At 36.6% G+C, this 11,636-nt stretch overlaps 1 protein-coding gene across 1 annotated transcript in view; it reads right to left on the bottom strand.

Annotated features, from left to right (window-relative positions):
* MED1 (mediator complex subunit 1) overlaps window positions 1–9,878 on the bottom strand; it is a 22,558-nt gene extending 12,680 nt beyond the window's left edge. The window contains exons 1-8 of the mRNA XM_004684254.2: window positions 9,642–9,878; window positions 8,023–8,129; window positions 6,029–6,107; window positions 4,533–4,587; window positions 4,295–4,427; window positions 3,594–3,622; window positions 1,571–1,642; window positions 194–268 (exon numbers count right to left, since the gene is read on the bottom strand). Of these exons, the coding sequence (XP_004684311.1) occupies window positions 194–268; window positions 1,571–1,642; window positions 3,594–3,622; window positions 4,295–4,427; window positions 4,533–4,587; window positions 6,029–6,107; window positions 8,023–8,129; window positions 9,642–9,666 (575 nt within the window). The 5' untranslated portion in view covers window positions 9,667–9,878. The remainder of the gene's footprint in view (window positions 1–193; window positions 269–1,570; window positions 1,643–3,593; window positions 3,623–4,294; window positions 4,428–4,532; window positions 4,588–6,028; window positions 6,108–8,022; window positions 8,130–9,641) is intronic.
* Between the last annotated feature and the right edge of the window lie 1,758 nt (window positions 9,879–11,636).

Below are 11,636 nucleotides of genomic sequence, written 5' to 3'. Positions count from 1 at the left end.
AATCCATTCATCATTTGGGAAATGAAAGGAAATAGCCTTATGTATAGCACAGGTAAAATACAAATGTGCGTAGTGTATAGTGTATAGTACATATAGATGTATACAGATGTATAAAATAGGACCCCAGGTAACCTCCTACATGAAAAAATTTAAAAAAAGAAATCCAGATGGGTCATATAAAGTTAACACTTACCAATACATAACTGCCATTTTAGATAGGTCCTGTTCTAGGGATTGGAGAGCCAAGTACATTTTAGTCTTCAGTTTGCTATGGGAAGTTAAAAAAAAATTAAATAATTAACAAATATACATATCCATGCACACAAAAGCAGTGATATAGAAAGTCTAGAGTGAAGTCTACATTGACAGCAACTAAACCAGCTGTTTAAAAATGTCAATAGTGGGGGGCCCTCCTGGTGGCACAAAGAGTTAAAGCTCAGCTCTGTAAAGCTAGTCACAGCCACTGTAGCATGAATTTGATACGCAGCCAAAAAGGTGACCCACATGGCACGGCAGACCTCTCTTGTCCTGTCCGCTGCTCCACCTCAACAGTATATTTTAGTGGCTCTGTCTATTCTGCTCCCCACTCTGTTTCTGGTGAATCCTCTCACTGGCCTACACCTCTGGCTTGTATTCCAGTTCTTGTTTGCATAGATAAATAAATTCTGTTTGTTTTTAAAAAAAAGTCAATAGTGAGCCTCTCTGGTGGCCTAGGGGTTAAGTCCCTATCAACACTGTAACCTGAGTTCAATCCCTGGCTAGGGAGCCAACTCATATGTGATGCAGCAGACCAATCCTATCTCACCCACTTTTCCCATTCCCCCAGCAGTGTATTTCAGTAAACCTGATCTGCTCCATATTTTGTCTCTGGTGACTCCTCTCACGCTCTGAACCTCTAGCCTATACCCCAGTTCTTCTATGCAAAAAAAAAATCTTAAAAACAAGTCAATAGTAATGGACCCAAAGTTATTTTTGTTTGTTTAAGAATACTAAGTAGAACCCTCCCTGGTGGCACATCAGGTTAAAGCACAGCTATTGTGAATAAGAAGCTATTCAAAGCCACTGAAGCATAAATTCAATCCCTGACCAGGGAGGTGATCCATATGGCATGGCAGACCTCTCCTGTCTTGCCCACTGCTTCACTCAGCAGTGTATTTTAGTCCATCTGCCTGTTCTGCTCCCCACTATGTCTCTGGTGAATCCTCTCATGCCCCACAAGTCTAGCCTGTACCCCAGTTCTTGTATCATAAATAAACAAATGTAAAAAACAAAACCAAACAGGTTTCAAAAAAACCCGTAGTAGGTTAAAAATGAAAATATTCAATCAGTTCCACAACTAATTTTTTTCATCTAGAAATTAGTATCTTGATATCATCTCAAGTATTACAGTTGATCAAAATTTTAGCATAATCTATTAATTAATTTATAAGTCATTATTTAAAATATCTTTGAAAGTAGGAAGCTGAGCTAGTTTGTCAGTATGAAAAATTTCTAAGCATAAAATTGTTTATAAATTTATAGTAATTCTTTCAATAACGCAAAAAAGGAAAGAAAACATAAAAATACTTACTTGTCCCCTGGAAGGTTATAAAGATTAACAAGACCCTTAAGGTGCTTAGAAAATTCATCAAAATTTTTTTCCCTATAAGAAATGCAGGGAAAAGGGAAAGAGAAGAAAACAAGAAAAATTATGACAATCTGCAAAGCCCCCAAAATTACAGCTTTATAAACTGATTTTATTCATTTACTTGAATCTTTCCTCATAGCCTAAGTTTCCTTGAGTCAATCAAAAGTAGCAATAAAAGATGAAATGTTTTCCTTTCTTTCTCTGTCCCATTTTTCTAAGAAGCTAACGTAAAAGAAAGTCTAAGTGGAAAGTCATCAAACAGACCTTATAATTCATACACTAATTAGCTGATAATTAGTAAGATCTTATTTTAAAAGACTATTTTCCATTCCTTGTTATGTTAACTGAGTCGAGATGTAATAATCAAAAAAAAAGAAAAAGCTTTAAAATGGAGAGGTAATGGAAAAAAGAAAGATAGAACATTTATGTGAACACAGCAATATGAAAGAATAAAAATGCACTAACTGAGTAAAAGATCGGAAATCTAAGGGAAGAGGGGTGGGTACTAAAGGGGTAAGCCACATCTTCCAAAATATTCCCATGATTCAGTTGGACCCAGAAAACCACCACTAAAATTCCTGGCTTCCTAGAATCCAAAAGTCAGACTTGGAGTCTCAGTAAAATGGGCTTTTGTGATAAGTAACCCAACACAACTCAACCATTTTAACTTTTTTTTTTTCAAATTAAAAAAATAATACTCTGGAAAGTTATATTAGCCTGAATATATCAGATATTTTGTCATTTATTGAGCATTTAATGACACCTACTGACCTAAGTACCAATTAAGACAATAAAATGAAAAGCATCAGCAAGATGTATTTTTCAAATTACCATGTATGCAAAGTGACTAAAATAACTAATACTCCTTTTGAGATTCCATCTGACAAATTAACTTCAGAATATCACCACTCTGTAAATTGGTGCTATCTCCTATTCCAGATATCTAGAAATATTGCTTTTCTTATTCTGGTAATACACCTTTACTAGACTGATTCAATTAAATCATGAAAAGTCTTTTTTTTAAATTATGCATTGCATTTCTTTAAATGCTGATTCAAATGTGATTCATCTGGCTATAAATGCATTGAAAGATTAAGCATAAAACTTTTATTCTCAACAATAACACCTTTTCTAAGACATTTCCATGTGGTATCTGAGAAATTCACTATTTCTAAAACATAAAACTGAGACTCACTTGTGGTATAAGGGTTCAGTCTCAGCACTATCACCACAGCATCATGGGTTCCATCCTCAGCCAGCAAGCTGACCCATACGGTCCAGAAGACTTCTCCTGTCTCACCTGCTGCTCCCCTCAGCAGTGTACTTCAATAGATCCACCTGTTCTGCTTCCCACTCTGTCTCTGGTGAATCTTCTCACCCACATCTCATACCTTTGGCCTACACCCCAGTTCTTCTATGCATAAACAAATAATCTTAAAAAAAAATACTAAAACTGATGAAAGATTATCTCAGTGCTAATGTTATTGTGAGTTTATGTTTCAAGTAGGGAAATTTCCCCTCAATTCTAAAGGAAAAAAAATAAGCCAATGGAAAAAGTCATCATCCACTAAAGACTATCTTCAAGTTTAGCAATTTACCATGAAGGGAGTTTATCAAAAAAATACCTAAAAGGTAAAATCATACCAGCTACTACTAGCAACTAGTGGTGCAAGAACATGAAGGCAATTAAAAAATTCTATGCTGCACAGGATGGCCTCCTAAGAGCAAAAACTTTTTCTATTTTAAACTGTCAATACTGCCAAAAATTAGAAAACCTGGGAAAGATTAAGTAGGATAAGAACTAAGCAAAACCAATCTAAAAGCCAATAAGTACAGAGCCTACAACATCTTGACTCAAGAAAATACATCTGTTCATCATGAAAGTAACTCCTGATCAGCTTCAAAACCTAGGTATGAAGACAGCATTTTCTCCCAATATCAAAAAATACAAATGTTATTTGCTTACCTTAGCTGCTGCACAAGCTCTGGACAGCTCTGAAATTAAAGAGATTATGTTAAAACTTTAAACTACTTTATGACCTCTTAAGACATCAATATTTTTTCATTTTTATTAACAGCACATGCTTTTTAATAAAAACATTAAAACTATAGAAGGTTCTTATGTAATCAAAAAGTATTTTCTTCTACTTAGTAATCCATGGGGTTGGGGCAGGAATTTAAAAATCAAAATATAGGAAATAGTTTACAGCAGAATCATCTCTCAGTAAATTTTTTAAAACATTAGGACCTCTTTTTAAAGCCTGGTATCATATTGACACATTTTACATTCATGTTTATTACAGCATTTTTCAGAGACATTAGTTGTGTATATATGATTATCTGTCACTGATTGTAAGTTCTTTGAGGATAGGAACTTTGAGGTATTTATCTTTGTATCCTCATCACCTGTTATACAATTGCGGCTCATGTTTGTTGATACGAAATGGAAAGGGTTCCTCTGCTGTTCCATTTGTCAAAGCCTTTGGATGATGTCAAAGATGGACCCATATTATCCTATGGTTATTGATGCTGTAGCCCATTGCATCATGTCTACAGTGGCTCGTGAAAAAAATCTAAGACCCAACTGCTTCAAACCCAACAATTCATTTTAAATTAGTGTCCCTATGTAAAACCCACACATTCCAGTGAAATATCAACAACACATACCACAGGATTCTCCCCATGGTGAGCCACTTTTACATCACAAAGCTGTCCTGCAGGATCTAACTGCACTTCCACATAGAACATATCTGACGTGATGTAACATTCAGTGCCACTGGCACTGAGATGAGAGCCCAGTCTAGCAGGAACAAATCAAAACAAAAATTAATACAAGACACATAAATAAAGCCACCCAAAGTCAACACTAAGTTAAAACATTTCTGTCTGCAGATGGGCTACTTACCCATTCTGTCTTGCTATAGACTCCAAACGATCAGTCATTGCTGGTAAAGATGTTACTACAAAAGGGTGAAAAAAAAAATCACAAAGCAGTCTCCAATAACTTAAATTGTAATCTTTAAAGCTAGAAAAACATTGAGGAGCATGTCTGTCCTTCCAAAGCCATAAAGAAAAGCATTCATTAGTTCAAATGCTTAAGCAGTACAAGTGTCAAAAAAAAAAAATTCTAGCTGAAAATACTGTTGGGACCTTTCTCCTCTCCCTTTTTTGATACTCATGTGGGACAAGCTATTTTTAACTTATCCACATCTGTTTGCTAATGCTAGAATAAAAGAGTAATACCAAAACTAACATTAAAAACAAATATGCAATGTTCATGGCAACATTATTTACAATAGTCAAAAGGTATCAACAAAGTGACCATTGATGGACGAATGAATAAAGAAAATGTGATGAATCTATTCATTCTTCAGCTTTCTTAAAAAATAAATCCTGAGGGCCTCTCCCTGGTGGCACAACAGGTTAAAGCACCACATTATGAAGCTCTCCAAAGCCACTGCAGAGCAAATTCAATCCCTGGCCAGGGAGCTGACCCACAAGGCGTGGCAGACCTCTTCTGACCTGCCCACTGCTCTCCTCAGCAGTGTATTTCAGTACATCTGCCTGTTCTGCTCCCTACTCTGTCTCTGGTGAATCCTCTCACCCACTACACCTCTGGCCTGTACCCCAGTTCTGTAAACTTTTTAAATCTTTAAAAAAATAAATTCTGAAACATGCTACAAATGGATAAATCTTTAAGACATAGTAAATGAAATTAGTCTCAAAAGGACAAGTACTTTATGACTCCACTGCTATAAGTAGCCAAATTCTTAAGAGACAAAAAGTAGACTAGAAGAGAATGAGAAGTCATTCCTTAATGTACAGAGAATTTCAGCTTGAAAATTAAAAAAACATTCTAGAGATGAATGGTGGTGACTGGTTGCACAATGTGTCTACACTTATTACTTCTGAACAGTACATTTGAAAATAGTTAAAATATAAGTTTTTATATTATGCATATTTTACCACAATTAAAAAAAAATCTAGTGGAATCAAGTTCATTATGGGGTCAAAATGTATTTTACTTTCATTTCCTTCCAAAACACAGAAATAATAATTATAAGAATGAATTAAGTTATTTTGCTTATTTTCCTGACAACATAGTCCATAATACTGTAAAAGTCTTTAGTGACATTAATTAAAGGAGAAGCTGCAAAGGAAAAAACAGAACTCCCCCTGGTATTTTAGTTACCCTGCAAACCAACAGCTTTTAAGTCTCTCCCAGCTTCCAGTACAGAATCAAAAATAAATGTCTCAGAAGTTCAGAAAAGAGCTTAACTCATAATAAAAGCAAAAGCAACACCTAACAGGACAGTTGACCTATATCAAGTAGGTTAAGTACAAGAAGTTAATCTCAAATTGAGGATCTTAAGAAATCAGCATGTGCCAATATTTACAAACCTTTGAGAGCTTTCTGTAATGTCTCCAAACAGCTGACCAAATGTTGGTGCCCTCCAGAACTCATCACCACCCTCTTCTCCTGTATTAAGTGGGGATATATTGAAGGTAAAAATTAATCAAGCTAACAGTATTTCAGTTAAACAATACACGTCGTCCTACTAGTAATACTTCAGCTTATTCTGTGGACTAGATGCCTTGGCCTGTAGACTGTGTGTTCTCTGAATTGTCTCAGATGTCTATTTCCCAGCCCATCCATCCAAAGGAATAAAAGTTTATATACATGGCTATATCTGTAGCCATACACCTAAAGGTAGAAAAAGGTATTCCCAGATCTAAATAATCTTCAGGGTAAAATTAGAAAGAATAGAATGTAATAAATGAGATCAGTTTCCTGCAAAACTATATCCTAAGATTAGTAAAATGAAGTAGCTGAGGAAATCTGGTAACTCCCAAATCTAACAGGGTGTTTACATGATGTAATCTGAGAAATATAACCAGAACTTAGTCTAACTAAATTGACTCCCAGAAAAGGGACTCCCAAAGAAACAAAACAAAAGGCAGTTTTTCTAACAGTATTCAGGGGAGAAGTTTCTATCTGTTAATATTCTAGTCCCCAGAAATGTGAACAATTTTACATGATACTAGGGTAGTTTTCCAGGCTTTTTCTCACTCTAAATCCTTCTCTGCTTTAATTCCAACCTTGCAGAATAAAAATCTGACTAATCAAATATCTGGCTTTTTTTATACTTTCAACAAAGAAGGAAGGCTATCAATGATGGACACCATTATTTTGGTAAACTAGTGATTCTGGTACTAAAAGAAGGTCTTAGCAGTCACTTGGAATTCCTCTATCTTATGATGTCTCACTTAAGATAATATTTATAGAACACATCTCAAGCTATAATGATAGTATTTATGGAACATACCTCAATCAATGAGAACATATTGCAATAACATGTCTACCTCACAGAATGAAAATAACCTCTGAACTTCTATACTGGAAATGTTACCAAATCTTTAAATATTTAAAAACTTTTTTATATGTTCCTGTGCACAATCCTGAGCCAGAAGATGTTCTTGTAGAATTTACAGTTATAGAAATCTTTTAACACAACATTTTGATATTTATCATCTCATTTGATCTTTACAGCAAAACTATGAAAAAGCAAAGTGGTGGTGTTCTGTCCCTTTACTGACAGTAGTCACCACTACTTTCTAGGTACGGACTCAGAAATATTAAATAATTTGTCCAAGGGTTGGAGTCAAACCTAAAATACAGACAGTAAATTCAATTATTTTGCCAGAATATAATGATACGGTCATTTTTAAGTCTACTAAACTGAACTTATTCTGGAACCAAAGTAAGATTTATACATACATATACATAAAAGTATAAATGAAGAAATCCAGAATTATCACAAAGTGAACACACCCATATGACCACGAGCCAGTAGAAGTTTTCCTACGCCATTTAACTGCCTCTGGAATCATGGATGAACTATTAAAATTTAGCCACCACTCCCACCACCGACTCTATTTTCCACTTTACTGGCTAACAATTCCCCATACTGGGGGATGACTCAAGAAGAGTTCTAGTGTGAAGAGGTTGACAGAGTGAAAAGATGAAGCCATATTAAGAATGAACTGCAAACAATGCTAGTAATATAGATATAATGAAAGTATGACCACATTAAAATCATGGAGCATGACCGGAAGTGAATAACCAATGTCTTCTTACACTAGTATATTCATGTGTGTCTCTTATAGATGTATCCCTAAGCATTTTTTTACCTGAAATATACTATAACTCATGATTAACACAATTCTATAAATATACCTCCTTCTATAGACTCTTAAACCATGTACTCAGATGCTTTATAGATAAATAAACTGACCACACACAAGTACCTGGTTTGAAAAATACCACACAGGGAACTTAGCTTATTAAATAATTAACTAGGCACAAAACTTTACCACTTCACCACAATCCTCACCATGACTTGTCGCACAAGCTTAATGGTTTCACTCCAAGGTCTATTTTGGTTAAATTTTGCATGGAGCCGTTCCAAAAGAGAACTCATCTTACTCAGCTTTTCCGACTCTATAATGTAAATCAGAAAACATCATTAGAAACTCTTCTATGGAGACCTTCCATTTTTCCTTGCAAAATAAAACCCCAATACTTCATCCTGATAAGAACTTGGTTAACTTTTTATTTACTTGGTATCATTTACTTCAAAACACACAAATGAAATTCTTTTTAATGACAAGAAACATAATTTATGGGTCTAATCCAACAAACATCGTAATATAGAATTTCCTTCTATTCAAGATCAATATTACAATTTATTGACAAGCTCATTCCTATATGCATGAAATCTCTTACATGATAATATATAAACACCTCAGGTGACAGGTGTGAATAAGCTAATATGGAATTAACCATCAAGCAATACAATGTGATATACGCATTTAAAAACAGACACATTATTACTGAACTTTAAGGAGGAAATGCTACTTAGTTGTGGAGCTGTTACATAAAAACTGACAGTCGATCTCAGAACTGAAAGAGGAATAGTACATTGACAATGGAGTTAACACAGTGAAATCTAAGTCAAAATTCAAACTCCTTCAATGCCCTCATTTTCTGATCAACTGATTTTGAGGCTGTTTTAGCCAGCTTACGGATCTGGATACATTTTTGGCACTTCTCACTTTCAAGTGTCATTCATTCAAGAACTATTTTCATACTGAGAATACAGCAGTGAGCAAACTAGATTAAAATTCCCACTTCATCAAGCTTCCACTTTTACACTTGTCATCCTTCCTCTCAGTCTCCCTTTTTTTTCCTGAGAAAGCGGATGACAAATATCTTTACATGATTGTTTAAATTAAGCATTTTTTTTGGGGGGGGGGAATTATGTGTACTAACAACTATACAGTTAGGCAAAGTCTCTAATCTACAAAGCTCGGTAGATAACACACCCTAAGATGTATTAACAAAACGTGTCCAAACGGTAAGGAAGCACCTAAACTGTAGTGTGGAACTTCAGCGAATCTAAGATTCCACAGAAAAGATGTTTTTCCGCAGTTCTAAGTTGGTCCAATCATTGAAAGGATGAAAATCGAAGCACTTCTAAATTACACAATAAAATAGACAACAGTACAAGATCTTAGCACTGCCACATCCTAGGAACTGTTATTGGCTATTACTATCATAGCGACCTAATAACTATACTCACTGCAATACACAGCTGTGTACTGTTCCTGTCATTATTCAGCCTTCTCTTCTGGTGGAAGGTGTAAGCAGGTATTAGAGTCACCTCCCTGGTCTTCCATCGCTTTTAACTAAAAATGCTCAGAGACACGACTGACTGCCCCTAGCAGGAAATCGTCACAGAAGTTGAGAGCCCCCATCAACTCAAAGTTGAAGCTCTCCATCACCTGTGAAGACACTGTTAGAATCTAAAACTCACAGGTATCCCGCCTGCTGGATTCTGGAGCACTCAGAAGAGTGGCCCCAGCGGAGACATCGGCTCCCCCTGTCTTCTCACAGATTGGCTCCCCCCAGCTGTGTCCCGCCCCCTGTCCCCCCCCACCCCCAGTCACTCACCCTCGGTTTCCCCCTGAGCCTTCATCCTGACGGTGGGGAGGGCCTCGATCCTCCACAAGAGGATAAGCCTTTCCCCACCACTAACGGGGAAACCAAGTTGGTTCGAGCTTCCCGGATGCAGGGCACGAGCAGTCCCCACTATACCCGGGAAGGCTCAGGCTGAAGCCCCCGGCGGCAAGAAGGGAAGGGTGCTCGAGGCCGCCGCCATCTTCCCCAACGGAACTTTCCAGAGATCGCGAGATTCAACGTGACCCTCCGCGAGAGAAGAAAAGGGCTGGGCAGCAAAATATCGCGGAAATGGTTGAATGAGAATCTTCCCGCGAGATTCTTTCAACAGCCTCCGATTTCTTATTTCTGTCGTTCGGCGTTTCTAGGAAAATTATCCTTTTTGTTTTGATATTTAATCAGTTTACAAGTTAAAGTCACCGGCTCTTTTATGAAAGAATAGCTAGGAATACATTAGCATAGACAATACTTTCTTTTTTGAGATATTAAGTCGTAGAAAAGATACTAGCTCTGTTTAAGACGACGTTTAAATCCAGATACGATACACTTTGCATTTCCTTTATATATATGTATTTCTGCATTAAAAAAAAAACACGGCTCGACTACTGAAAGGTAAACATAGGGGATTTCCTTCCATCTTTTCTAAAGCGTTCCTTGAGCAATTCCAGTGTTTTAAAGAGCTGAGAGATTTGGACTTAGGTGAATGTGTTTGCAACAGTCCGAGCATCAGATGATATTAATTATATTTAGGATCCCAAAGGTGTTCACAATTGTGTCTCTTGAGATCATAGTGAAAACAAGCAGTTAAGCTCTTACTCTTCAAGTCCCAAAGGAGGTGTAGTCTAATCACTTATGTAAGTACATCCTCACAACGAATTTTGGAGTAATGCTTCTGAGAATTTCATGACCACTGGACCTGAAGAATCAATCTAAAATACAATACTGCTAGCTGTGTGAATGTCAAAACTTTTAACCACGAAAAGTTGGATTTCAGCTAGTTTGTTCTAAGAATATTAAGCAGTGGATTTCTAATGACTTGCAAGTCTGGAACACTCCTCACATTTCAAAAATGTTATTCAAACATCCTCCAAGGCCATTTCAGTGAGTAACTGTAGTTGAAATGATCAGGCACAGCAATAGGAAAGTAGTAAGTCTAGATACTTAGCAATGCCTCAGAACATGTTAATTGCTACAAAGATAAATACAACTAAGCTCCTTGGAAGTAGACTTCAATTTTTATTTTCTGTCTATTCCTTTATCCTCATTCCTTAAAGTCACTACACTGAGTTTCTTGGGGTAGAAACTTATTTTGGAATCTCCTGTACTTAGCCCTAATAAGCCTTACCAGACTTTGTTCTTTCCCTCTTGAAAATCCCCTTACCTTCTTTCATATTCAGAAAACTTCTGCACCCCTTTCTCCCCCAACATCCTTCAACTGGTCTTTTTAACTAATGGAGGTCCTTTGCCCATTCCACACCTGTCACCCCCTAAGGCCCCTGTATTCATATCTTAATTTTTTTTAAATAAAGGTTTATTTATTTATGCATACAAGAACTGAGGTATAGGCCAGAGGTGGGGGGTGAGAGGATTCACCAGAGACAAAGTGGGGAGCAGAACAGGGAATTGACCGAAAAGCCAATACTGAAGGGAGCAGCAGGTGAGACAGGAGAGGTCTGCTTTGCCATGTAGATCAGCTCCCTTGCTTGGGAAGGAAGTTGTACTGCATTTGCTACTAACAGCTTCAGAGTAGATCCCTTTGCACCACCAGGGAGGCCCCCACCCCAACCCTTAATGGATTCACCTGTTTTAAAGTTTTGGAAAAAATGACCCCTAAAGTCATACCTACTCAAAAATTGCTAATTTATTATGATGTACAAACTATCAATGTGAGATACACTACTACACTGTTTATTGAAATTCTCTCCTATAAACAGTGCCTGTACTAAGTGTAATCAGGAAATTTTAAACTTTATAAAGGTTGAAAACAGT

This window comes from Condylura cristata, unplaced genomic scaffold (assembly GCF_000260355.1).
Source record: "Condylura cristata isolate star-nosed mole 26May11 unplaced genomic scaffold, ConCri1.0 scaffold00017, whole genome shotgun sequence".
Taxonomy (NCBI): domain Eukaryota; kingdom Metazoa; phylum Chordata; class Mammalia; order Eulipotyphla; family Talpidae; genus Condylura; species Condylura cristata.
The sequence above is the reverse complement of the archived record's forward strand: the minus strand, read 5'-3'. Positions and strand labels throughout refer to the sequence as shown.